This window comes from Mauremys mutica, chromosome 1 (assembly GCF_020497125.1).
Source record: "Mauremys mutica isolate MM-2020 ecotype Southern chromosome 1, ASM2049712v1, whole genome shotgun sequence".
NCBI classification, from domain to species: Eukaryota; Metazoa; Chordata; order Testudines; family Geoemydidae; genus Mauremys; species Mauremys mutica.
The window spans coordinates 44,119,102-44,144,646 of record NC_059072.1 but is presented as its reverse complement, the minus strand read 5'-3'; the positions used below and the strand labels follow the sequence as shown (position 1 = coordinate 44,144,646).

Sequence of the window (25,545 nt, the reverse complement as noted above, 5' to 3'; positions counted from 1 at the left end):
CCTGCGCGGATACAGAAATTTGGATCTGCATCTGATCTGCATCCATGGTAATTAAATTGTATCCAATCTGCAATCCACATTCCACCTTTTATCCACACCAACACCCTCTACAGCAGGGGTTCTCAACTGGGTACCCGTGGCCCCTTGGGGGGCTGTGAGGCAGTTTCAAGGGGTCCATGAGCCCCGTGGGGCTGGAGGCCTGAGCCCCAGCACCCCTCTAATGATCTAAAGTCCAGAGTTCCAGCGCCCCAAGCCCTGGTGCTCCTCCCTCCCCTTCAGGGCTCTGGGCTTTAGCCCTGTGGGGGGGTACCAAGGCTCAATGTTTTAGCCCTGCCAGGACCACTGGGACTTCAGGCTTCAAACCCCCCCACGACCACCACTGCCCTCGGGGGGCACCATGGCTCAGAGCTCCAAGCTTTAGCCTTTTGGAGGGCACTGGAATCTGGGGCTTTGCCTTAGCTCTGCCAAGGGCTCTCGGGACTCTGGGCTTTAGCCCCATGGAAGCACAAGGGCTTAGGGCTTCAGCTCTGCCAGGCTCTGAGCTTCATCCCTGTGAGTGGAACCTCTGAAACTGTGGCCCTACAAGGAGCCACAAACCCCTGGTTGAGAACTGCTGCTGAGCTAGAGCCCGGGGCGGATAAAAAAATTTGGATCCACATCCAATCCAAGAAGATAAGCAATATGACCACATCCACGGACGCAGATATCCATGGATATAAAGCAGATACCTGCGAATTTGCAGGGATCTAGGTATGTCTACACTGCAATAAGAGACCTGAGTCAGCGAATCTCAGAAGCTGGGCCAACTGACTTGGGCTTGCAGGGCTTGCATGTGGGCTAAAAATAGCACTGTTGATGTTTGGACTCAGGGTGGAGCCCGGGTTCTCAAATCTGGGAGCGGGGAGGCTCTCAGAGCCCAAGTGGGAATGTCTACCCTGCTATTTTTAGCCCCACAGCACCAGCTCTGTGAGCCCTGGTCAGCTGACCTGGGCTCTGAGACTCACTGCCACATTTCTTTCTTTTTTTTTTGAACAGTGTAGATGTACCCTCAGAACCGGAACTAGAGCCTGGGTTTCCAGGGCTGCCAGGCTCCCAGCTCCACACCAAGGAGCCTGGAAAACCTGGATGGCCTAGCATGACATGACTGCGCCAGAACAGGGAAGCCCAGCGTCCACAGTATCCGGCCTTGTGAGCAGGCAGGGAAGTGTTTCCATTGTAATCTTGCTTGCAAGTCAAAAGTTTGTCAAGCCTGACTTGCTTTCGCAAGACATTTCAGGTTTGATGAACTGGCGCTTTCTGACAAAGGTGTGTTTCATGAAAAAATTTCTGACCAGCCCTATTCATTAGATTTAGATGCCATGCTTACACGAGACACCTGAAGGGAAACCCATCAAAATAAACACCATCCAGCAACCTTGCTGAGGAGCTGTAAAGCCAAGGGCAGCAGGTGTCAAGCTACATGACACATTAATGATGAACAGAACATGCTTTATTTTAATAGATCTAAGTGAGCTCACAAAATTCAGACCAAGACTAATTCAGATGGTTTATACTGGAGAAAGATGTATAGTACATCAGCTGTCCTTGTAAATCATATCTTATATTTTGTATATTAAAATGAGAGTTGCTGAGTTCTCAGGCTCTAGAGTGGAAGTATGCTCAGTTTCTTCCCCCGCTAACACTCTGGGAATAGAAACCAGTCATGTTACTATCTGACATCGGACATTTTCTCTTGAAACTTTTCAGATGTTTAGTTTTATAGTCTAGACTATAATCTGAACACAAGTTTTTACTAACATTCAAAGTTCCACAAGCTATTGAAGAACCTTCTAGCAAAGGAAGTTATCCTATCAGGACACTTGCTGTAAATGTCAGGTTTGATATCCTGATGCTCACAACTACAAAAGGATTTGTGAAGCTAGAATTATTTAACTAGATATACACTAGATTGTTAGGAGCATAAGCTTTCGCGGATGAATGCATGCGTCTGACGAAGTGGGTATTAACCCATGAAAGTTTATGCTCCAATACATCTGTTAGTCTTTAAGGAGCCACAGGACTCATTGTTGCTTTTTACAGATCCAGACTAACACGGCTACCCCTCTGGTAGATTGTTAGGGTGGCTGCAATCTGAAGGTGCCTAGGAGGTTGACAGAATACTACAGATAGGTGGAAATATTTTGCTCAACACTGTTGAATGTTCCCCTGTCATCAGATGTGGATAAGAACAAGTCATTTTGAAAGAAAAGGTGGTTTCTAAGACTTGACTCAGTAGAACAACTGTGATTCTGTCAGGGGCGGCTCTAGGATTTGCACCTCCCCAAGTAGGGTGGCACGCCGCGGGGGGTGCTCTGGCGGTCGCCGGTCCCGCGGCTCCCGTGGACCTCCTGCAGACATGCCTACGGAGGGTCCGCTGGTCCCATGGCTCCAGTGGACCTCCCGCAGGCACGCCTGTGGGAGGTCCAGCGGAGCCGCAGGACCAGCAGACCCTCCGCAGCCACGCCTGCGGGAGGTCCACCAGAGCCGCGGGACCAGCGGACCCTCCGCAGCCACGCCTGCAGGAGGTCCACCGGAGCCGCGGGACCAGCGGACCCTCCGCAGCCACGCCTGCGGGAGGTCCACCGGAGCCACGGGACCAGCGGACCCTCCGCAGCCACGCCTGCGGGAGGTCCACCGGAGCCGCCTGCCGCCCTCCCGCAGGACACCGCCCCAAGCGCGCGCTTGGCGCGCTGTGGTCTGGAGCCGGCCCTGGATTCTGTGCAATAAAATGGCCAACAGTTTATAGCGGAATGTTAAGGTGACGCTAAATGGGGATGAGTTACAAACATCACTGAGGACAGATATAATGCAAAGGGACATGACTAGGTTAGAAATACCTGCATGTGGGGGAAATAATTTGGATATTTATTGAGAGAGGGAAGTTTACAAAGCAGTAACATTGAAATGAACCTAGGGATGATAACAAACAGCAAATTATATAGACATGAGTCAGATTTTATTTAAAATCACATCTAAAAGGACCAGTGGTATTTTAGATAAACACAATCATCCTTTCATGGAAGTGGGATTGTCCAAAAGCTGGTAAATTTCCCCCACTTGAGGAAGTTGGTATAATCTCTGCCAGTTCCACTGACGGGCTCCTGCTACCTCACCAGCTGAATCTCAGTCAGCTCATCCTCATCCAAGCCCCAATCCTGGCAAGATACCAGGGAAGTGGATGAACTGCACCAGCCATACATTTACACGCGTGACTAAATGTGTAAGTGGGGTTTTTCCATGCTCTTCAGTGAGGGCAAAGCATCTAAGTGAACTGCAATGTTTCTTCTCCCTCCTCTGATATGAGTGTATGCAAAGGAGAGTAAGGGCTTCTCTACACTTGAAACACTACGGCGGCATAGCTCCAGCACTTCAGTGTAGACACTACCTATACAACCAGGAGGGGTTCTCCCATCGGCATAGGTAATCCACCTCCCTGGCAGGCAGTAGCTAGGCTGATGGAAAAATTCTTCTGTTGACCTAATGCTGTCTACTCGGGGGGGTTAGGTCAGTATAGCTACAACTCTCATGGGTGTGAAGTGGCATGGCTATACTTGCAGATGTAGAGCATTTTGAGTTAAACCAGCCTTCGTAGAGCACAGTAGGGAAAGCGCTGTAGTCTGTCCAAACTGACAGCTGCCAGCGCACTGGCATGGCCACATTAGCAGCTCTTGCAATGGCCACAAAGAGCAGTGCATTGTGGTTGCTATCCCCGAATGCAAGTGGCTGCAATGTGCTTTTCAAATGGAGGGTTTGGGGTGGAGTGTGACAGGGAGTGTTATGTGTATCTGGGGGAGAGAGGGGTTTTGGGGGGCTGAGAGCATGTCAGCATGCTGTCTTGTAAGTTCAGACAGCAGCAGACCTCCCCCCCACCTCTCTCTCACACACACAGCATTCCACAGTAATGGTTGCTTTGTCTCGGAGCAGATAAGCAGCTGGCTGTCAAATGGAGCTTTCAAAGAGCATATCCAAACAATGACAAGAGTGGCCACTTGGCTTAAGGGGATTATGGGACGTTTCCAGAGGCTGATGAGAGTTCAGTAATGCAACACCTCGTTCACACTGACGCTGGGGTGCTCCAGCGGGGGTGCAGCAAACGTTATTCCACTCGCCAAGATGGAGTACCAGCAGTGCTCTAGCTGTGGAATCAGAGCGCTCTACGTGCCTTGCCAGTGTGGACAGGTAGTGAGCTAGTGCGCCTGGAGCTCCTGTAATGCGCTGTAACTCGCAAGTGTAGCCAAGCCCTAAAACATGTAGCTATGCTGATGTGAGCTCCCTGTGTAGACCATCCCTTACTGTTGCATACAGGGCAGTCACCTGAAGTGTTACATCATCTTGGAAGAGGTCTTCATCTCCTGTTCTTTCTCTTGTAACATTGTTCCTTGAGCTTTCCCATTCTTTTTCACCATGTTTCACTATTTCCTGCATCTCAACACAGTTTGCTCCAGGCTAGAGTAATGTAATGCTCAGTGTGTTCCAATGAAGTAACACTTCCCTGGATTAGATGGCACTTCATATGCAGCTTTCATACCTCTTCCCTGCCCCACAGAGAGTAAGAGGTATTGTGAATGTGATGTATCGAATGACCTGGACTCTGAGTTCAGTAATGGTCTGTCATTCAGCACTCCATGGGAGTCCCTCCCAGGCGCAAAGACTAAAAGCGTTGTTTCTTTGAATCTCACTGCTGAGATGAAGATTGGGAGTTCTGAGTTTACAGCTGAACTTCAGCCTTCCATAAAGTAGCTCATTAGAACCTTCTGCTGACTCAGTAGAATTATTGTTTTAGGATCTTTGTTAAAACTTAAGTGCAAAGGGCCCAATCTTTCATAGGCTGAACAGCCATTGAAATCAGACTCCAAATGTCCTCAAACATTCCTTTGTTTCACTTGAAGGAACTTCCATTTTGCAGCTCTACTTTTGTTTTATTCAGCTTTTATTTAATATCTTAATAATTTGAATATAAATGTTTTGCAGGAAAACAGGCTGCATTAGAGCCATTTGTTTTGCTGAACCTTTTGCCAAACTCAACAGACAAATATTACACTTATAATGGATCTTTGTCGACACCTCCCTGCTCAGAGACAGTCGAATGGATTGTGTTTAAAGATCCCATTAACATTTCTGAAAACCAGGTAATTCAAATAAGAACAATTATTTCTTTCACATGGATTAAATGAAAGGAAAAACAGTTTTCATGTATGTGGTAAAAGTGCATGGCATTACTTTCTAGCCTAACAACCTAACATTTCTTTTTTCTAGCTTTTCACTTGCACATGTTTCAATTAAAATCTATTTGTGTGAGTAATCCCCTCCACCCCCACGCCCACCCCCTTTTTCATTCATGGCTAGATTCTGACTACGTGCCTGTGCAAAGTAAACTACTAACCCAAAGAAAGCAAGTAGGAAGCACTGGAGGAATAGTGACTCGGGGTATCTCTGTAATTAAAAAACCACAGCTGGTCCATGCCAGCTGACTCAGGTTACTGGAGATCAGGCTAAGGAGCTGTTTAATTGTGGTATAGACATTCAGGTATGGGCTGGAACCCGGGCTCTAGGACCTTGTGAGGTGAGAAGGTCCCAGAGCTTGGGTTGCAGTCCAAGCCCAAATGTCTACACTGCAATTAAACAGCCCCTTAGCCCAAGCCCTGTAAGCCAAGTCAGCTGACATGGACCAGTTGCAAGTGTCTAATTGCAGTGTACACATGCCCTCAGAGGTATGTGTCTGAATCGCAATGTTTACTGGGATTATTCCTGAACTGAGACAATCTACACACCTTCCCTTTCTCAAAGTTGTGCCTAATATCAGAATCCAGTTAATTTTTATGACTTAGGGGAAGTGTGCTGTCTTTTATTTTTCAGTTGGCTGTATTTTGTGAAGTCCTTACAATGCAGCAGTCTGGCTATGTCATGCTGATGGATTACCTGCAAAACAACTTTAGAGAACAGCAATATAAATTCTTTGGACAGGTGTTTTCCTCATACACTGGCCAAGAAGAAATTCATGAAGCAGGTATTTACAGAGTAATTACTACTGCGGGCTTCAGAGATTATAAGACTGTTTTAAATACAACTATTGACCCCAATAACGAGATACTGATTTTAAACTTGAAGAAGAAAAGAGCCTAATAATACACAGCTTTAAAAGACAGGTTAGTGCTCATAAAAAATGCCAGATTAAATGGAGTAGAAAATTAAATTTTTGCATCTACAGAGCACATATAGTGAAGAGGACATCAGTCCAAGTGTCCCCATGCAGCCCTTTTAATGGCTTCAACACTGATCAAAGCTGCCATCTTGAGGGGTATGCAGTGTTGTAGCCATGTCGGTCCCAGGATATTAGAGAGACAAGGTGCAGGGGGGTGAGGTAATATCTTTTATTGGACCAACTTCTGTTGATGAGAGAAACAAGCATTTGAGCTACACAGAGCTCTTCTTCAGGTCTGGGAAAGGTACTCAGAATGTCACAGCTAAATACAAGGTGGAGCAGATAATTTTGCATAAGTAGTTTGCACATATTTTAAGAGGGACCATTCAAAGTAAAGTGGCCCATTGACACCACTGCAGTCATAGGGGTGAAGGAGTACTTCATTCTCCATACCAATTTAATTCTTTGTTGTGTGATGTGGGACCGCTGTCAATAACATTTAAAAGGAAACCACCAAATTAATTTCACTTAAGCTACCAAGCAACTGCAAGAGAGAAGCTACTTCTGATCAGCCGTTACTCAGGCCACTGTGTGTCATTTTCTGTAAATGGATACAGCATCAAAGGTCAAATTTTGTTCTCTGTTACACCTGCGGAATCTCACATAAATCAATAGAAACTAAATCCATGTAACTGACAGCAAAAATTGGCACTAAATCTGTTAATTAGGAATTTATATTCACAAGTACAAATACACCCCAAAAGGGGGGGAGGGGGAAAGGAGTGGTAATTTTTACCAGCTTCGATTCCATGAACCATAGGCGCCAACTCCATGGGTGCTCCAGGGCTGAAGCACCCATGGGGAAAAAATGGTGGATTCTAAGCTCCCACTGGTAGCCCCCCAGTCAGCTCCCATCTGCATGCAGGCCCTGCAGATCAGCTGTTTTGTGGCATGCAGGAGGCTGGGGGAGGAGCGAGGATGCGGCGCGCTCTGGGGAAGCGGTGGAACTGGGTGGGAAGAGGAGGGGTGGGGGTGGAGCAGGGGTGGGAAGAGGTGGGGTGGGGCCTTGGGTGAAGGGGTAGAGTGGGGGCAGGGCTGGAGGTCGAGCACCCCCGGCATTTTGGAACATTGGAGCCTGTGCCATGAACATTTCCCACCGGTTCTGGGCCTGATACTAAAAAGACTCTGCTTGGAACTTGCAATGAAGTCAGTGGATGTTCTGTATTCAGAACCCTTACAGGATTGGGCCCCTGGCACATATATGTGATGCTATTTGCATCAAAATGATGATAAATGGGATACATTTATAGCATCTTTGCTATAATTAGCCAAAATGATACTTCAGTTCTGAGCCCATCCTTTCAAACTATTACAAAATTCTCAGATAATTGCTCTTGGGGCTGAAATTTGTCATCACTTGGTCTCAGCCAATAAATGATTTTTCTGAGGGGGAAAAGCTTCATAAAAAGATACCAAACTGTATCTGAATTTTTCAAACAGAGGAACGGGGAGGGATGGAGAGTGGAAAGTGTTTAATACTAGTTAGAATTGAGGTCAAATAATTAAACTGCTGTTTTATAGCATCATACTTTTCACGTGCACAGACACTTTTACATGAAGAACATGCACTCTACCTTGTTTGAAGAAATTCAGTTTGGAAAATAACTAAGGGCTTGGCTACACTCGAAACTCCAAAGCGCTGCCGTGGGAGCGCTCCCGCGGCAGTGCTTTGAAGTGCGAGTGTGGTCGTGGTACTCCACCTCGCCGGGGAGATTAGCTTGCAGCGCTGGGAGCCGCGCTCCCAGCACTGGGGCACTGTTTACACTGGTGCTTTACAGCACTGTAACTTGCTGCGCCCAGGGGGGTGTTTTTTCACACCCCTGAGCGAGAAAATTGCAGCGCTGTAAAGCGCCAGTTTAGCCAAGGCCTAAGAACATGTTGACACGACAGCCCTAAGTCAACTTAGGCCTGGTCTACACTACGCGTTTAAACCGAATTTAGCAGCGTTAAACCGATTTAACCCTGCACCCATCCACACAACGAGGCCCTTTATATCAATATAAAGGGCTCTTTAAACCAATTTCTGTACTCCTCCCGATGAGAGGAGTAGCGCTGAAATTGGTATTGCCATGTCGGATTAGGGTTAGTGTGGCCACAAATCGACGGTATTGGCCTCCGGGCGGTATCCCACAGTGCACCATTGTGACCGCTCTGGAAAGCAATCTGAACTCGGATGCACTGGCCAGGTAGACAGGAAAAGCCCCGCGAACTTTTGAATTTCATTTCCTGTTTGCCCATCGTGGAGCTCTGATCAGCACGGGTGGCGATGCAGTCCCAAATCCAAAAAGAGCTCCAGCATGGACCGTACAGGAGATCTGGATCTGATCGCTGTATGGGGAGACAAATCTGTTCTATCAGAGCTCCGTTACAGAAGACAAAATGACAAAGCATTTGAAAAAATCTCCAGGCTATGATAGACAGAGGCCACAGCACAGTGCTGTGTGACAAGCGTAACGGAAAGCCAAAGAATCAAATGGACGCTTATGGAGGGAGAGAGGGGGTACTGAGGACTCCAGCTATCCCACAGTCCCCGCAGTCTCCGAAAAGCATTTGCATTCTTGGCTGGGCTCCCAATGCCTGAAGGGTCAAAAACATTTTCCCGGGTCTTTCAGGGTATATGTCGTCAATTTACACCCTTCCCTCCCCCCCGAAAGAAAAGGGGAAAAAAACGTTTCTTGCCTTTTTTCAGTGTCACCCTATGTCTACTGCATGCTGCTGGTAGACGGGGTGCTGCAGTGCTGAATACCAGCATCCCCTTCCCGGTGGCAGACAGTACAATATGACTGCTATCCATCGTCATCATCAGCCTGTGAGTGCTCCTGGCTGGCCTCGATGAGGTGGGCCGGGGGCGCCTGGATAAAAATGGGAATGACTCCCAGTCATTCCTGGCAGATGGTACAGAACGGCTGGTAAGCGTCTTCATCATAGCAACTGGAGGCTGAGCTCCATCAGCCCCCCCCGTTTCATGTCTAAAGAAAAGATTCTGTACTGCCTGCACTATCATAGCAGCGGGAGGCTGGGCTCCACTCCCCTGCCAACCTTTAATGTCCTGCCTGGACTATCATAGCAGCTGGAGGCTTCCTCCCCCTCATTTTATCTCACTAAAAAGTCAGTGTTTCTTATTCCTGCATTCTTTATTACTTCATCACACAAATGGGGGACACTGCCACAGTAGCCCAGGAGGGTTGGGGAAGGAGGGAAGCGACGGGTGGGGTTGTTGCAGGGGCACCCCCTAGAATGGCATGCAGCTCATCATTTCTGCGGGATCTCTGGGGCTCTGACATGGAGCGGCTGTGCTCTCTGGTTCTCTAGTACATTTGCCCCATATTCTAGGCAGGACTGACTCTATTTTTAGACAAAACATAAAGAAGGGAATGACCTGGGGAGTCATTCCCATTTTTGTCCATGCGCCCCTGGCCGACGTCAGCAAAGCCAGCCAGGAGCACCCATGACAGCAGCAGACGGTACAGAACGACTGATAACCATCATCTCATCGCCAATTTACAATGGCATGGCAGATGGTGCAATAGGGATGGTAACCGTCTCTGCTACCTTGCAAAGGCAAATGAATGCTGCTGTGTAGCACTGCAGTACCGCATCTGTCAGCAGCATCCAGTACACATACGGTGACAGTGACAAAAGGCAAAACGGGCTCCATGATTGCCATGCTATGGCGTCTGCCAGGGCAATCCAGGGAAAAAGGGCTTGAAATTATTGTCTGCCGTTGCTTTCCCGGAGGAAGGATTGAGTGACGACATTTACCCAGAATCACCCGCGACACTGTTTTTGCATTGGGATCTCAACCCAGAATTCCAATGGGCAGGGGAGACTGTGGGAACTATGGGATAGCTACGGGATAGCTACCCACAGTGCAACGCTCCGGAAATCGATGCTAGCCTCTGTACATGGACGCACACCGCCGAATTAATGTGCTTAGTGTGGCCGCGTGCACTCGACTTTATACAATCTGTTTTACAAAACCGGTTTATGTAAAATCGGAATAATCCCGTAGTGTAAACATACCCTTATGTTAGGTTGACTTTCAGCCACCGCAGTAATTACTGCGGTGGCTGATGTCCACACTACCTTCCTTCTGTCAGTGGTGTGCATCCTCACCAGGAGCACTTCCACCAACTGGTGGGGGCTGAGAGCCAGGGCTCTCAACTCCATACAGCTCCCTGCCAGGAGTTCAGCTTGCCCTCCCCTTCCCCCCGGCTCCCCGCCAAGACTTGGGGGTCAGCCATCCAGTCTTCTCGGCTCCCTGAGTGGGGAGCCTCCGGGCAGCATCCCATCTGGGAGTGGGGAGCCAGGAGCAGCTGGGCTATACCTGCCCAGCTTTCTTGTCAATTTCATGGCTCCAGCATGGAGCAGCCAACAGCTGATGTAAGTAATGCAGTTGCTGATGCAGACTAACATGGCTATCACTGAAACCTACATAGACACTGCATCACTCTAACTACACTGATGTAAGCCCTACACCTCTCATGGAGGTGGAGTTATGATGTCAGTGTATTAGGACACTTACATCCATGGGAGGAAGGCTGTCACGTGTACACTGACGTACTTAGGTTGACGTAAGCTGCCTTGTGTTGACCTAACTGTGTAGTATAGACCAAACCTAAGATTTTCCCCTCCCAAGGAGATGCTTGAAGGAGGGCCCATAGAGGCAAATCATTCCCTCAGATGGATCATCCTTTTGAGTTTAGGGGGTCCATGTTGTTGGGAGGGGATGAGACCTCTCAAGCCTGTGGAACCTGGGATCCACCGATAAGGTTTTCCACTGGGATGAGACCCCATACTCATAGTGAGAGAAGGCATCTGCATGCCTGGCTCCTTCTTCCACTCTGCCTCTCTCCATCTGGCAGCACTTCTGCCAATGGTCATGTCCCCGCAGGTCACTAGCACTAGTGGAAGGAACCCAGAGGGAGTTAATACAGCTTTGAGCTGTGTTACCCCCACCTGGATTTCCACATAAAATAGGGGGCAGAATGGGGGATGGTGCCACAGAAAGTGGGCTACAGCACTGCTCTATCCCTCCCATCCCACACCCAAAAGCCTGGAGGAGCCCTCTCTGTGCTGACTCTCACAAGTGTGTGGGTTTACACAATGAGGGATAGAACTGCATAGGTAGATTTGTATCCAGCTTCTCCCTTTCTGCCCTAGCAGGCAACATTTCATTGCCAAAGTGCCCTTTCATTACGCATATGTGGAGAAACAATCTAAAGTTAGCAAGGCCCTTTTCTGCTCTCAGTCACACTGTCAGTGTACATAGGGAGTAACCTCAGCTCCACTACTGATTAAATATTTTGTACTGAGTATCCAAAATGTCTGACAGTTATGCAATTAAAACCTCATACTTAACATTGCATGAATATAGTTTGACTTTTCTATAGCTTCCAGTTTCAGACTAGCACAACAGACATTTTCATACATGACTGATAGATTTGTATAACAGGGTATGTGTACATTGCAATAAAAAACCTGCCGCACATAGTCTCAGAGCCCAGGTCAGCTGACTCGGACTCATGTGGCTCAGGCTGTGGGGCTAGAAATTGCAGTGTAAATGTTTGGGCTCGGGCTGAAGCCCAGCGAGGTGGGAGTTGGTCTCAGAACCCAAGCTCAGACGTCTACACCGCAGGTTTTAGCTCTACAGCCTGACTCCCATGAGCCTGAGTCAGCTCACCGGGGCCAGCCGCAGCCGAGCCATGGGTCTTTTATTGCAGTGTAGACGTACAGACACAGAGCAAAGTGTTTTCCATCTACTGATCTTAGGAAATATATTTATTCTGCTCTTCATATCACCCTGGCAACAAACACATTTAGTATTTGTTCTGAAGTAGGAATTTAAAATGTCTAATTGTAAATTAAACATTCTGCTCTGCCCATAGGCAATATGGAGGGCTAGGCATGGGTTAATAAAAATTCCAGGTGTGCACGTATTTTACAATTCATCCTAATGTGTTAACTCACTGTAATGAAAAGAAAGGGAGATTACTCTTGATGTGAATACATACAGCTTCCTTTTATATTAACATCAGCTATGGACATATATCAAGAGCAATATTTATCTAAAATGTGCTTATTTGAGAACTTGAATTTGTAGTATTTGAGGGTACTTGTTCTGAACAGGTAGTAGATAAAGAAAATAGAAGAAAACTCTCATTGTTCTGAAAGGGTCTTTAGGAGCTCTGAAATGCTGAAATATAAAAATTAAAACATGAATGGCTAACTTCAGTAATAAATGGAATCATATGCAGTTTATTTTCTATAACCAATAGAAACTACAACTAATATTGTAGTTAGCAGAAAAAAAAATCTGACTTCCCTGCAGTTAACATAGGAGAAATTGCAACATGAGCCTTATTCAAGTGCCCATTTGAAAAGTTAAAATTATATAATAAGGAGATTAGGGCCAAATCCTTCTCCTGTTGGAGTCAATGCAATCTCTCATAGAGAGTAGGATTGTGTCTTTCATTTATTATTATTGTTATTTATTAATGGTTATCTGAGTGGAATTGTTCCATGAGGTCTAAAAGGCTGCTAGTGATGGGAAATACACTCTCTATTGAATTACACACTGGGTTCAGAAATGAGCTGTCAGGAATTTCCATGCAGCCATGCCAGCATTGGCAAACTTACCTTGCAGGGATTGCTTTGTTTTAGGTTGAAAGGTATTTCATTCTCTTAGCCTGCACAGTGTTGCATGTAATTTTCATACGTGGCATATTTTTCATTAGCAGTAGAGTTAAAGGCCGCATGTCAGGGCTCAACACAGAAAGCTTGCAAGAAAACTTTAGCTCTTTATCTGTCCCCAGCCCCAGCAGAAATGAAAATCTATTTATGTCTAACAGTGATCAATTGCTGTTCATATACATCTGAAAATAATATTGACAGACACCAAGCTGTTTATATAACATGTCAGCAAATGTACTCCTCTAATGGTGTCCTGTAGGATAACTGTAGAAATACAGCTCCTGGTAATCTTACACAGACTCAGTAAATACATAAAAAGTCTATAAGTTCTTAAAATTACGGTAAAGAGCAACAGTATGTGCTCAACATAAAACACTTTTTAACCCAACATTTTGTATTTTCCTTAGAACTAGAGCTGTGTGAAACTCAGCAATTTCTCTTTACAGGATCTCGTGCAAATATTGGGTCACAGCCTCAAGCCTCATTATGGCCTCTTAATACCACTCATAAAGGAGACATAATTCAGCCACAAATCACAAGCAGAGAATTTCCCTGGCACAGGGAACTCTGATGCTGACATATCTGTACCACTGCTGGGCCCTGCATCTGAGGCTATGTCTACTCTACCACGATAAGTCAACCTACACTACGCAACTCCAGCTATGTGAATGACATAGCTGGAGTTGACGTACCTTAGGTCGAGTTACTGCGGGTTCTACACCGCGGGGGGTCGACAGGAGAAACTCTCCCATCTCCTTACCTTACTCTTCTCGTCGGGGGTAGAGTACAGGGGTCAACTGGAGAGCGATCTGCTGTTGATTTGGCGGGTCTTCACTAGACCCGCTAAATCAACCATCAGTGGATCAATCCGGGCTGTAGTGTAGACCTGCCCTGTGCCTCCCCTCCTTCCAGCATAGAAGATGTGTTGTAGCATAGCAGATCCTGACCATGCCAATCCTCCACTGGCATAGGGTCCACTAAGGACCCTACTCCAGTGGCAAAAGTTAGAGCTGTTGCTGGACAGCTCTAAGTGGCGTCTGGGTTGGCTGGCCCTCAGAATTGGGGTGCTGGAACCAGCTCCCTGGTGCATCCTGGAGCTCGGGAGCAAGACAGAAATGGTCCCGTTTTCTTCGGACTAATTATCATGGTCTCACAAACAATACCCAGAGTTTCACTTTCAATTTTGAATTCAAATTCAAAATCTCAAAGCCAAACTCAGTCAAAACTCTTGGGATTCACCTGAATCCACATCAAAATTGAAACCAAACTTCAAAATTCACATGATTTTTGAGTTGCAGTCTATTTGGGGCAGGGTTGTAAAGTGCTTAAAAAAGAATGATCAATAACAGAACAAATTATAGAAATCCATAAATTGGCTTAGTTCCCTCAAAATTAGACCCAGAGTCACTCAAACTGTTCATGAACCTTAGAGAAGCTTTACATCAAACTGGTATAAATTTATAGTTGGTAACCGAACATGAAAAGTTTTGTGTGGATTTGGAGGGTTTTTTTTGCAAATATTTCAAACAGGTCTAGATAGGACTTTGTCACGTTAGTGTATGGCAACTTCCTTTTTTAGCTAAGCCAACAATTCATTGCTGTTTTGACCAAAATAATAGTGAATTACATGGAGCCCAGAAACACAATATGCAGTGCAGGGTTTTGAAGTTTGGGCTGCTGCATTTTGTGGCATGTGACATGCCTCCTACTCAAGCAAAAGGCATCAGTTAGTGGCTTTCAAGCATAGGCGCCAACTCCATGGGTGACTCAAGCACCCACCAAAAAAAAAACCAGGGGTGCTCAGTATCTGCAGGGCCAGATTAATCTTTTGTTGGCCCCAGTGCCCAGACCGTGGCCCCGCCCCTCGCTCTGCCCATGATCTGCCCTGAGAACCCATCCCTGCTTGGCCTCTTTCCCCCAAAGTCCTGTCTGACCTCCACTTCGAGGCCCTGCCCCCGCTCAGCCTCTTCCCCCCAGATCCTCCCAGGCTCTGCCTGATGCTCCACCCCAAGGCCCTGCCCCTGCTCAGTCTCTTTCCCTGGAGGCCCTGCCTGCACTCTGCTCTGAGGCCCTGCCCCCACTTGCCCTCTTTCCCCCAAGGACCCGTCCCTGCTCTGCCCCAAGGCCCTGCCCCCACTCAGCCTCTCCCCCTCCCCAAGACCCCGCCCGCCGGTCTCACAGAGGGGGTGAGGCGGAGAAGAGCACCCACCAGCAGAAACAAAAATCAGCACCTGTGCTTTCAAGCAATGACATGTCAGTAAAGCTGCGGCGTGTCACATAGCACACAATGCGTCTCACACGTTGCAAAAGCCATTTCCATTCCTGCACAGGATAGTCTGGAAAAAAACAGTTAACTGTTCCTGCTCATCAATACCATGTATTGAATCATAAATAGATTAATTACGCAGGAAGAACAATAGCCGGACCATTCCGGCAAAGCAATTATAAATGTACATAGGTAGCCGAAAGCCCCCAGTATTTCAGAAAGTGTCAAAATCCAGTGTCCCTGATTGCTGGATTTTGTGTTCAGAGCTCAGAGTTAAATGTAGGTCACATCATTATTATTTTATTAGCATCTGTAAAGTGATAAAACCCCTCAGAGTTAGACAGTCCCTGCACCAAAGAACTTTGCTAAACAAACAGAAGACAGGAGACACTGGGCAGTCCAAAGAGGGAACAGTTTGAAGGTTTCTTTTTTTATTTACTGTTTATTTAATTTTAAACTCGCTTTTTGAGATAGGTTTTTATAAGGTAGATGAAAGAGGAGAGAATGGTGACTCACTGGGACAGGGAAGTCATTACACACAAAAGGGGGTAGCATCAAGAAAGGCACAGAAGGCCTGATCCAGTGCCCACTCATGCCAGTGGGAAGTTTTCCATAGATTTCAAAGGGTGCTAGTTTAGACCCAGAGGTGGCTGCGGAAAAGGCAATAAATGCAGCATTGAAGTTGGCATTGTTTGGCAGAATGTAGTGGACATGGGAGGCAATAAGTGGCTTTATTTTTTTTAATTGCATGTATGTGGCTTGGAAGAAGTGGTTTGGGGGCATTTTTCAACTAGGCTAGTAAAGTTGAGTCCTCAGGCTAATAGCTGCCTGGAACCCTTGCCCCACTGGTTTTGGATATTGGCTTTGTGTGTATTGTATGAACATGTTTCAGTTATTTTATCTGGTGCTCACTGCTCCTCCCAGCGCCTTCTCCAACCCTGTTGTTCTGTGAGCCCTGCTATCAAGCAGTCTTCTCTCCCCGTTCCCCCTCCCTAAATCTTCCCGACACCCTCCAACTGCTGGGCTACTTCTTTCCAGCAATTCTCCCTGCAGCTGCTCATCTTCCTCTCACTAGTTTTCTCTCATTCAGCTGCTAGAATGCTGGATCTCTCCCTCTAGGCTCTGAATCCCCTGCAGTGTCTCTGACCCTTACCCCCAGCAGCTGTTAGGGCTGTTGTCCTTTGCCAGCTGGCAGCTTCTCCTTCTCAATCCTGTGCCTCCTGTACTTCCCAGTCTGCTTAGGCCTCTTCTTCCTGTGTCTAGGTTCTTTGAGTCACTGGGGAAGGCTCCTGGTCCCATCCACCTGGTCTCATTGACCAGCTTAGATTGGTTTTGGTTTCCTATCCTTGGGGGAGTCTATTGCTCTCAAGGTTGCTGCTTGTGCAGAAGGGAGGGGACCTGCTGATTGACTGAACTAAACACTACATTAGATGATTGAAAGTGATGATTTAAACGTTATCATCCGTATCTACAGTGCTCACTAGTAGGAAATGTTTTCACTCCTCAGCCACAAGGCCGATACTACAGCTACAACTTGCAGTGAGGGTGACTAAAAAGATATAGCCACCTGACCATACATAGGACTGCCAAATCACTTTCAATTTCAACCTCCCCTTTTCACCATGGAAAGACTCTGAATTCCCATGGGAAGAGGGGGTTGGGCCAGTTGCTTCCCCATACAGCCAATTCAACAAAGCACTGAGCACTGGGTTGTGTCCTACCAATTGACAGCATCCCTCATCATAGGTGCTGGAACTAGGGGTCCTGGGGGTGCTGCTGCACCCTCTGGCTTGAAGTGGTTTTCCATATACAGGGTTTATAGTTTAGTTCAACGGCTCTCAGCACCCCACTATACAAATTGTTCCAGCTTCCCTGTTCCTCATGTTTGCTTACAATTGAAAAGGCAAAAAACATCCTCTGGTTATTTGTATTGATTTCCTTATGCCATCTGGAGGGCAGGAACTGTAATAGCAACAGTTGGAGTGATTGAATGTAATTGAAAATGGTTTGAAAAGACAATTTATTGTGGGTATTCACATTTTCTTGTACTGCACCTAAAGGAATTCACTATAACGAAGACATTAACACATCACCACTGTACATTCAAAATATGAAAATGGGCACAATGATTGGTTTCAGAATAGTTTATAAGGATCATCAGTGTGTCCTAGTGAGGGGAAAAAAGACATTCTCACTAATTTTCATTGTTTTATTTGCCCATACAAAAAAAGAACTTTTAGCACTTCCCTCCAGTCTATTGTAATTTTCTTTTGCAAAACAATATTTAGTTTCAGTGCCCTCCTGTGGTCAAGATGCAAATTGCAAAGTTAATTAAAAGTTCACTACCCGTTCCTGCCCCTCTATTGCAAACTGCAGTTTTGTCTTCACAAGGTTTGTCCTCATGGAATCTTTGGGGAATTTAGCTGCTAAAATCGAAGAATTCTCTACCAAGCATGTGTGAAATATGATTTTTCAAAAGCTTATAATGGCCAAATTTGGACAGATTTTCACACAGATGGCAAAAGGCATGTCTATTGACAGTTCAGTGGTAGCCATGTTGGTCCCAGGATATTAGAAAGAGGAGGTGGGTGAGGACATATCTTTTATTGGATCGACTTCAGTTAGTGAGAGAGACAAGCTTTCAAGCTTACACAGGTACTCAAAGGCCATTCCCCAATCAATTTCAGGTCCCTGCTCCAAAGAAATAATACCATCCCCTCACCTCACAGGGGTCTTGTTAAAATAAATTAGTTAATGTTTGTGAAGCACTCGTATGCCATAGCAACGAGAACCAGAGTAAAGCCCATGAGGAAATTAATTTTTGTCTTCAGAGCAGGGTTTGCATAGAGTACAGTAAATAAGGCATAGGCTGGGACACACATTGAGCCGTCAGGAGAAAACAAACATTGAATAGCCACACCATCCATCCTGTGCACTGAATGAGGCACGGGCCCTATGGAACAAATAGCATGTGATTATGTAATTAAAGGCTGTATCATATGCACATGAACAAGCAGGGGGAGATTGTACAGAAAACTTTTTCTACTGTAACCCTTCTGCCCCTCTGAGTTGGCAGCAACAAGGGCCGGGTTCAGTATCCAGGGGTTCCATTTCAATAACACAATGCAAAACCGGCTCGAGCCCCCACCCAGTGACCTGGGACAATTACATACCACCCCCCGGGCGCCTCTAGAAGGCAATACTTCCCCACTCGCAAGCACGGAGTCCGAGTGTAGCAAAATCCTTTTAATAAAGGAGGGAAACAATGCGGCATCACGTTGGAGAGACACCACAAACAGGATTATACACAAACCATAAGCAAAAAACCCACCTCCAAGTATGTTTGGCAATGTCCTTTCCCCCTTAGGGTCTTAAGTCCAATCACCCCAAAGTCCAACAACCCAAAAGTCTCTGTCTCTGGTCAGTGCTACCCCAGAGTTCAAAAGTTTATCTGCAGAGTTTTCCCCCCCCCAGCCTGGGTGGAAATGGGAGGGCACACACAGGGTGTTAAGGGGCACCTTATGTGGGCCAGGGCCAACTGCTCCGCCTCTCCATGGAGTTCTGCTGCAGCCTTCACCATGACTGGCTCCACTCCACCAGCCGACCCGTGAACCACGTCAGCCGTCCCCGCAAACCGCTCCACACTGCTCACTGTTCTATTGGCTGCTCCAACGTGCTGCAAACTGCTCCGCTCTGCCAGCCGCTTAGTGATAGATCTTCAGGCTCCCCCACTAGTTAACACAGCACTCAGTGATCTCAGCTCAGTAAGCTTAGCTCTTTTAGTGACTTCAGTTCTTAGTGATTTCAGCTTGTAGTAGGGGAGCCCCAGTGCTGGTGCACCATTGGCCCAACGTGAATTCAGGTCAGCAGCCTCTAGATGGACTCCTAAAGGATTCAAAATTAGCTCTGCTCTTCAACAGTGGAGAGAGGAGGATGTGCAATTGGTGTTCCAGGCCCTCAAAAGGGGCCCATACCATCAGGTACACACACCAGTCCCCAGCCTCTCTCAATTCACTGGGTTTTGGCACCCATGTCCCTTGTCTAGCAAGTGCTACTTAATGGATACTGAGCCATCTCTGTCATAACGCAGTCTCACAGTTCCTCATTTACTTAATCAGGGTGACAACACTTTATTCCTCCTGCCCCAATAACAAAGAAATTGGGGATCCCACAGCTGTGAAAATAACCATCCCAGACTGCTGTGAGCTATGCTAGGTGGGGTGGGTGTGCCAGTGCAAAATACCTGAAATTCCTTTCCACACTCCCCATAATTCACCACCAGATGTCAGGGTAGAGCTCATCCTGACTCTGCTTACACTACCATTTCCTACCTTTTGAGTGCTTGACTTTGAAACCTTAACAATGCTCTTTTAACACAGTTTTTTGTTTGTAATTTTTTATTTGCATTGTAGTAGCACCAAAAAACATGGTAGGCTCTGTGCTTTCTGTGTACAGAGAAAGACACCGTCCATGCTGCAAAGCTTTTACAATCTAAGACGACAAATGACGTATGATGGGTGAGGGGCACAGTCAACATGTGCAATTTTATATATGCATTTTAAATTAAATGAGCAAATATCACTGATTTCTCAGCTTTCCTGTTATTAGTTAGCCAGTTGCTTGTCAGCTTCGTGGAAGAAGTGGGTCTTTAGAGAGGGTGTAAAAGGAGATGACAGAGGGCTAAGGACTGAGCCATGTAGAACCCCCACAGAGAATGGGTGAAGAGATAAGAAGGATGGCAGGAATGGCCAGAGAGGTAGGAGGAGGCCAGAAGAGGACAGAGCCACTATCTCCTCAGGAGGAAACAAGATTTGGAGAAGGAGAATAGATGCTGAAATCAGCAGAGAAGATGAGGACAGAGTGGAAGCCCTGAGATTACTGCAGGAACAGGTCATTAGAGTTTATGAAAGGAACATTAGATTGGATTCCAGGATACTAATATCTCCTAGAAGTAGGATTAGATGATGTAATGGAAAGTGATATCCGAAAAGATCTCTCTATTAACGTCATTGAAGATTCTCATACCTGTCCCAGGCTAGAATAGAAAATAATACTGTATGTATTAAACCCTGGACTAGGTCACTTTACTCTTCAGTGTAAGCTGACATGATCTGTAATCTTTTAGTTAGCCTTTGCAAAATAGTTTGTATACTAAGTTAATGTGATTTAGTCATGCAGGGATAAACCCGTTAGGCCTGATGTGCTAATTTACATCACACACTGGTACAGTTCTCAGGTAATTTAAGTAGTAAAGTGACAAAATCTGATTCTCCCGTGTAATTTGTATTCAATCACCTGTATTTTTGGAAGAGTATTGAAGTCCTATGCGGACCTTGCATGAAAAGGTTGATGGATAGGAAACATAATAAATAGAACAGTGGTACTCACAAACTAACTTTTATTTCACAGGGCAAATTTCAGTCCCACAAACATTTTCTAATAAATAAATGTTGAACTTAACATGTGTATTTTGTATTTGTTCTTGCTTCTCTTTCTTTTTCCTTGACTCCTTCAGTTTTATACTCTCTGTGGCTCTCCTGCCTTTCCCGCGCCCCCCCCCCCAATCTTCCATAGCTCTCTCTCCTTTGAGGGTCATATAATGATTAGTAGGGACATTAAAAATAATTTGAATTTATGTAGCCTCTTTCTTCTGAGGATCTCAGAATCCCCTGCAAACAGCTGGTTAAGCCTCAGGCACAGTGAAGTAGATATTCTTCTAGCCATTTGATCAATTTTTACATAGGAAGGTTAAGTGACATGTTCGAAGCCACATAAAGACCCTGTAGAAGAGTCAGAAAAAGTACCCACAAGATTTTGCTCTGAGTCTTATGTTCTAACCTCTACACAATACTATAGCATAATTCGTATATCCTGAACTCTTCCTTCCCTTGCCCCTGGTCTTCCTTTCTAAGATGGAGATCTGCATTTATGGATTCAAACAATCTTGAATGGAACACTTACATTTACAGGGTTATACTTTAATGTTGTAAATAGCATGCAATAACTGGTTATGCAATACAGAGACAAATGTATTATAATGCATTGCAATCAAATCTTAACAGATGACACTATAAGGGAGGCAGTTATTTGGTGGTTACAGCACAGGATTGGGAGTTAGAAGTGTATATTACTAACTCTCCCCCTACTTGACGCTTGACCTTTTTAACATTTATTTGTATTGTTTTTATATAAAATATAAACACAAAGAAACAAAACATATATAAAAACATGCACAAGATGGAAATAGTATATTAAATAATACAATTCAACACTCATTATTTTCAAAACCTGGAAAAAAACAAACAAAAAATCTGAACCCACATAGAAATCATGCAGGGCATCAATGATTAAAGAGACTAAATAAGTAAGAACATAACCTATGAGTATCAGGGACTAATATATACTAAACTGCAAAAATATGCAATAGTTTCATGTGTGACCAGACATCCCCATATTTTTTCCAGGCATTTCTATTAAACTGAGTCATTTTTTTTTCATTAGTGTAGTATTAGGGAGCTCACTAAGCCAGTCTGTGTATGAGGGGAAAATTGCAGATTTCCATTGTCTCAAAATAACTCTTTTGGCCACTAAAATATTTACTGCAATCCATTTCTTAATGTTAACTGGTAATATCAACTCATTCAGCACCCCTAAAATACCCAAATTTGGAGAAGGACAGATAGCAACAGTTAACGTTTTTGAGAGAGCACTGAATATGGCATTCCAGAATACATGCATTTTTGACAGGTATAGAGGATGGTTTGGCAAGGGGCTGTTTGCAACGCCCGCATGCACTGTGTGATGCCAATCTAGCCTTAAAAAAATGTTCTGGAGTCCAGTATTGCCTGTTTGATATCTCGTTCTGGTAGAATCGCAAGGATAAAGAATTTGAAGTATCTTTCACATTAAGCCAGATATCTTCCCAGGTTTCTGTTGTGACAGTATGGCTAAGTACTTTTTCCCATTTTTCTTTGAGATTGAGATTGAGGAGGTAGTGCAAAGCATTAAGACACCTATTAAATTCCTACAAAATGAATTCCATATTTGATTCCATATTTCTTAACATGTTTTTCTAGAAGTGAGAGAGTTGAACAGACCAATTATCCCCTCATCCTTGCATGAATCCTTGAGGACAGTTGCTGCAAGAAGGAACTATGAGACAAGGATAGCTGATATTTTGACACATGTAATTGAAGGAAGTCAGTCTATCATCTTGTACTATATCTTTAATTTTTGTTAATCCTTTTTCTGTTCAATTTGTCTTGTGTCGAGTTGGCCTTTATCCTGAGACATGGGTTATGTCCTAGTGGTACAATAAGAGAATTAGCAAATGCCGCTTGTAGATGCAAAGTCTGGACTTTTCCTGAAGGGTGTGGGTAGCCTCTTAAGATATATAAAAGAAGAAAGGGAACCAAATGACATAGTTAAGCTTTGTTCCATTTAAAACCAGGCTGATGTGTATACACAGCTACTGGAAGGGAACCACCTTACAACAGGGCACATTTGGAATGCTAGATAATATAGATACAAATCTGGCAACCCTTGGACCTTGCAGCTGCCCAGGATTTTTTTTGTAGTCTTGTGTGACAAGTGAGGCCATTTTTTTAATCCCATATAAAGTGCATGGTAAGACTGTTTATTCGAGGAAAGAGCAAGTGGGAGCCCTTGAAAGACAAGAGGCTAATGATAGAAGTCAATCTTGGGCAGATATTCATTTTGGCTATTTCTATTGTTCCCAGTAAGGGCAGAGGGAGTAGATACTACCTCTCTACATCCTTGGACATTTCTTTTAATATATAGTCCATATTTATAGAAACCATTTCAGGAAGATTAGGACAAATTTTAATACCTAAATAAGTTATTTCCTTTCATATTTGAAATGGAAAATGCTGAAACTGAGAAGGATCTGGTCTTTTGGATATATCCATTGCTTGTGATTCATCCCAGTTAATGCAAAAAACAAAGATCTTTCAAAAAATATCAGCTACATTCAATAATGATAGGAGGATTCTTCAATAGTACTATTATATCATCAACATATAAATTGATTTTGTATTCTCTCCCATTTCCAGTCACACGTTCAGTGGCTGAGTGCTGATGTATGTACATTGCCAGTGCTACAAGAGAGATTAAAAAGGAGGGGTAAACAGGGAAAGACAGTCCTATCGTGTCCCTCTTTCTAGCTGAAATATGGGGGAAATAATTCAAATAATTGATAGTAAAGTGTGGGGAGAGTTGTATAATACCCTGACCCAATCCAGGAATATTGGTCCAAATCTGAATTCTTTTAGTATTCATTTAGAATTCATTAGGTAAAGCCATTCAACCTTATCAAAGGCTTTCTCTGCATCTAGAGATAACTCTGTGGAGACATCTGAGCTTGCTAGATAAAGTGAGCAATTTTTCTTGTGTTAGCAGCAGCCAATGTGCCTTTAATGAAAGCAACCTGATCTGCATGTATAATTGTTGGGATGATAGTGTTCAGTCATGTAGCTAAAATGTTTAAATTTATTTTGCAATCTGTGTTCAATAGAGATATGGGGCAGAAGTCATCACAATTGTGACCATCTTTTTTCTTCTTTAATATTAAAGTAATTAAAGCAGTTCTCATATCACGAGTAAGGCTTGCCCATGGAGGCTGTGAGCTGTGGGGTACCCCAGCCACCTTTGGCAGCCCCCAGAGCTCCAAGCTGCCGCAGATAGCGGGGATACCCTGCAGCTCCCAGGCGGCGGGAGAACTCCAGAGCCGGGGAATCCCCAAGCTCCCAGCTGCCGCGGGGTTGGCCTATTGTGCTTTGAGAACTGGGTCTCATGTAATTGGATTAGTCCAGATGTCTGTCTAGCATATTATTCCAGATACCTCCCAATATTACAGGAATGTCTATATTATTAGAAAGAATGTCCGCTATGTCTTTGGAAAATTCAGAATTACCTCCACTTGGATTGTAAATGCTTCCTAGAATTAACTTTTTTGAGTTGAAACAGACCAAGACTGTATATATTGAAAAGCTACACTTTTATGAATTACAATGGATGTGTCTCTGCTCTTAGGATTCAATGATGAATGATACTCAGCACCTACCCCCATCTTCTTGATCCTGTTATATCTGCTAGATGAGTTTCCTTCAATAAGCTACTTAGCACTTTTTTGATCTGAGGTACCTCAGGATTTTAATTCTTTTGGAAGGTTGATTAAGTACCTTTGCATTCCAGGAGCACACACTAAGAAAATTCATGACAAAGTTTTAAATTATATATGAAGACATCAAGACACACATTTCCCCATTGATATTGTAAAACCACATGTCTACGATATGATCTGTATTTATACATATTAGATACTGGTTAGTTATGAATGAATGTATGCCTTCAATTGAACCTCTAAGAGTATCAAGAACACAAAAAGATATGTAGTTAAATATCATGTGTCTTCCAAAATATATTTGTAACAGAAAACAAAAAAAATGTAAAAGACTTAAAACAAGTCAGCGTAGGCATGTTCAGATCCCTGATGGCTTCAATTCCATCCCCTTCTTCCCTCCCTATATTATCTAATAATAGTCTAAACATCTCCAATGCAAATATATTTAAAGTCAAATTTTATCTTGTAAATACCATTGGACAGTCTAGAACATGTATAATATATACCCACCTACAGAAGTTTTATGGATACATACACATACATATATGGATATACATATACACACACTCGTCAAATGTAAATTTACAATTGATTTGGTAAATCAAATATAAACTAGTACAAAATCTAAATATGAAAAATACAATATACAAATTTATATTCATATTAGGTCAAATGCCCTGCACAAATTGAATAACTAGTGCTATTTAAGGCTTAGGTTATAGTTTACTTTACATGTCAGGAGTATTGATTGTTCCAAGGACTTGTGGCTATCGTAATATCATGATTCTCTCTATCAAATTGTGATGATTAGTGTGGATAATACTTCAGTCAGTAGATGGTGCTTAGTGTCTCAAGGTCTGTGTACACGATGTAATTGGGTCAATTTTATAGAAGTCTATTTTTAGAAATCTATTTTAGACAGTCAATTGCGAATGTCCCTTCTAAGTGCATTAAGTCAGCGGAGTGTGTCCTCACTACCGTGGCTAGCATCAATTTACAGAGCGGTGCACTGTGGGTAGCTATCCCACAGTTCCCGTAGTCTCCGCTGCCCATTGGAATTCTGGTTAAGCTCCCAATGCCTGGTGGGGCAAAAACATTGTCGCGGGTGGTTTGGGGTACATGCCGTCAGTTGCCCCTCCCTCCATGAAAGCAATGGCAGGGGCGCCTGCCATTTTTGCGCCTTTTTTCCTGGGTTACCCGTGC

At 44.6% G+C, this 25,545-nt stretch overlaps 1 protein-coding gene across 1 annotated transcript in view; it reads left to right on the top strand.

The window, feature by feature from the left end:
* PTPRZ1 (protein tyrosine phosphatase receptor type Z1) overlaps nucleotides 1–25,545 on the top strand; it is a 202,398-nt gene that overhangs the window by 108,269 nt on the left and 68,584 nt on the right. The window contains exons 7-8 of the mRNA XM_045002201.1: nucleotides 5,011–5,168; nucleotides 5,896–6,046. Coding sequence (XP_044858136.1) covers nucleotides 5,011–5,168; nucleotides 5,896–6,046 — 309 coding nt within the window. The remainder of the gene's footprint in view (nucleotides 1–5,010; nucleotides 5,169–5,895; nucleotides 6,047–25,545) is intronic.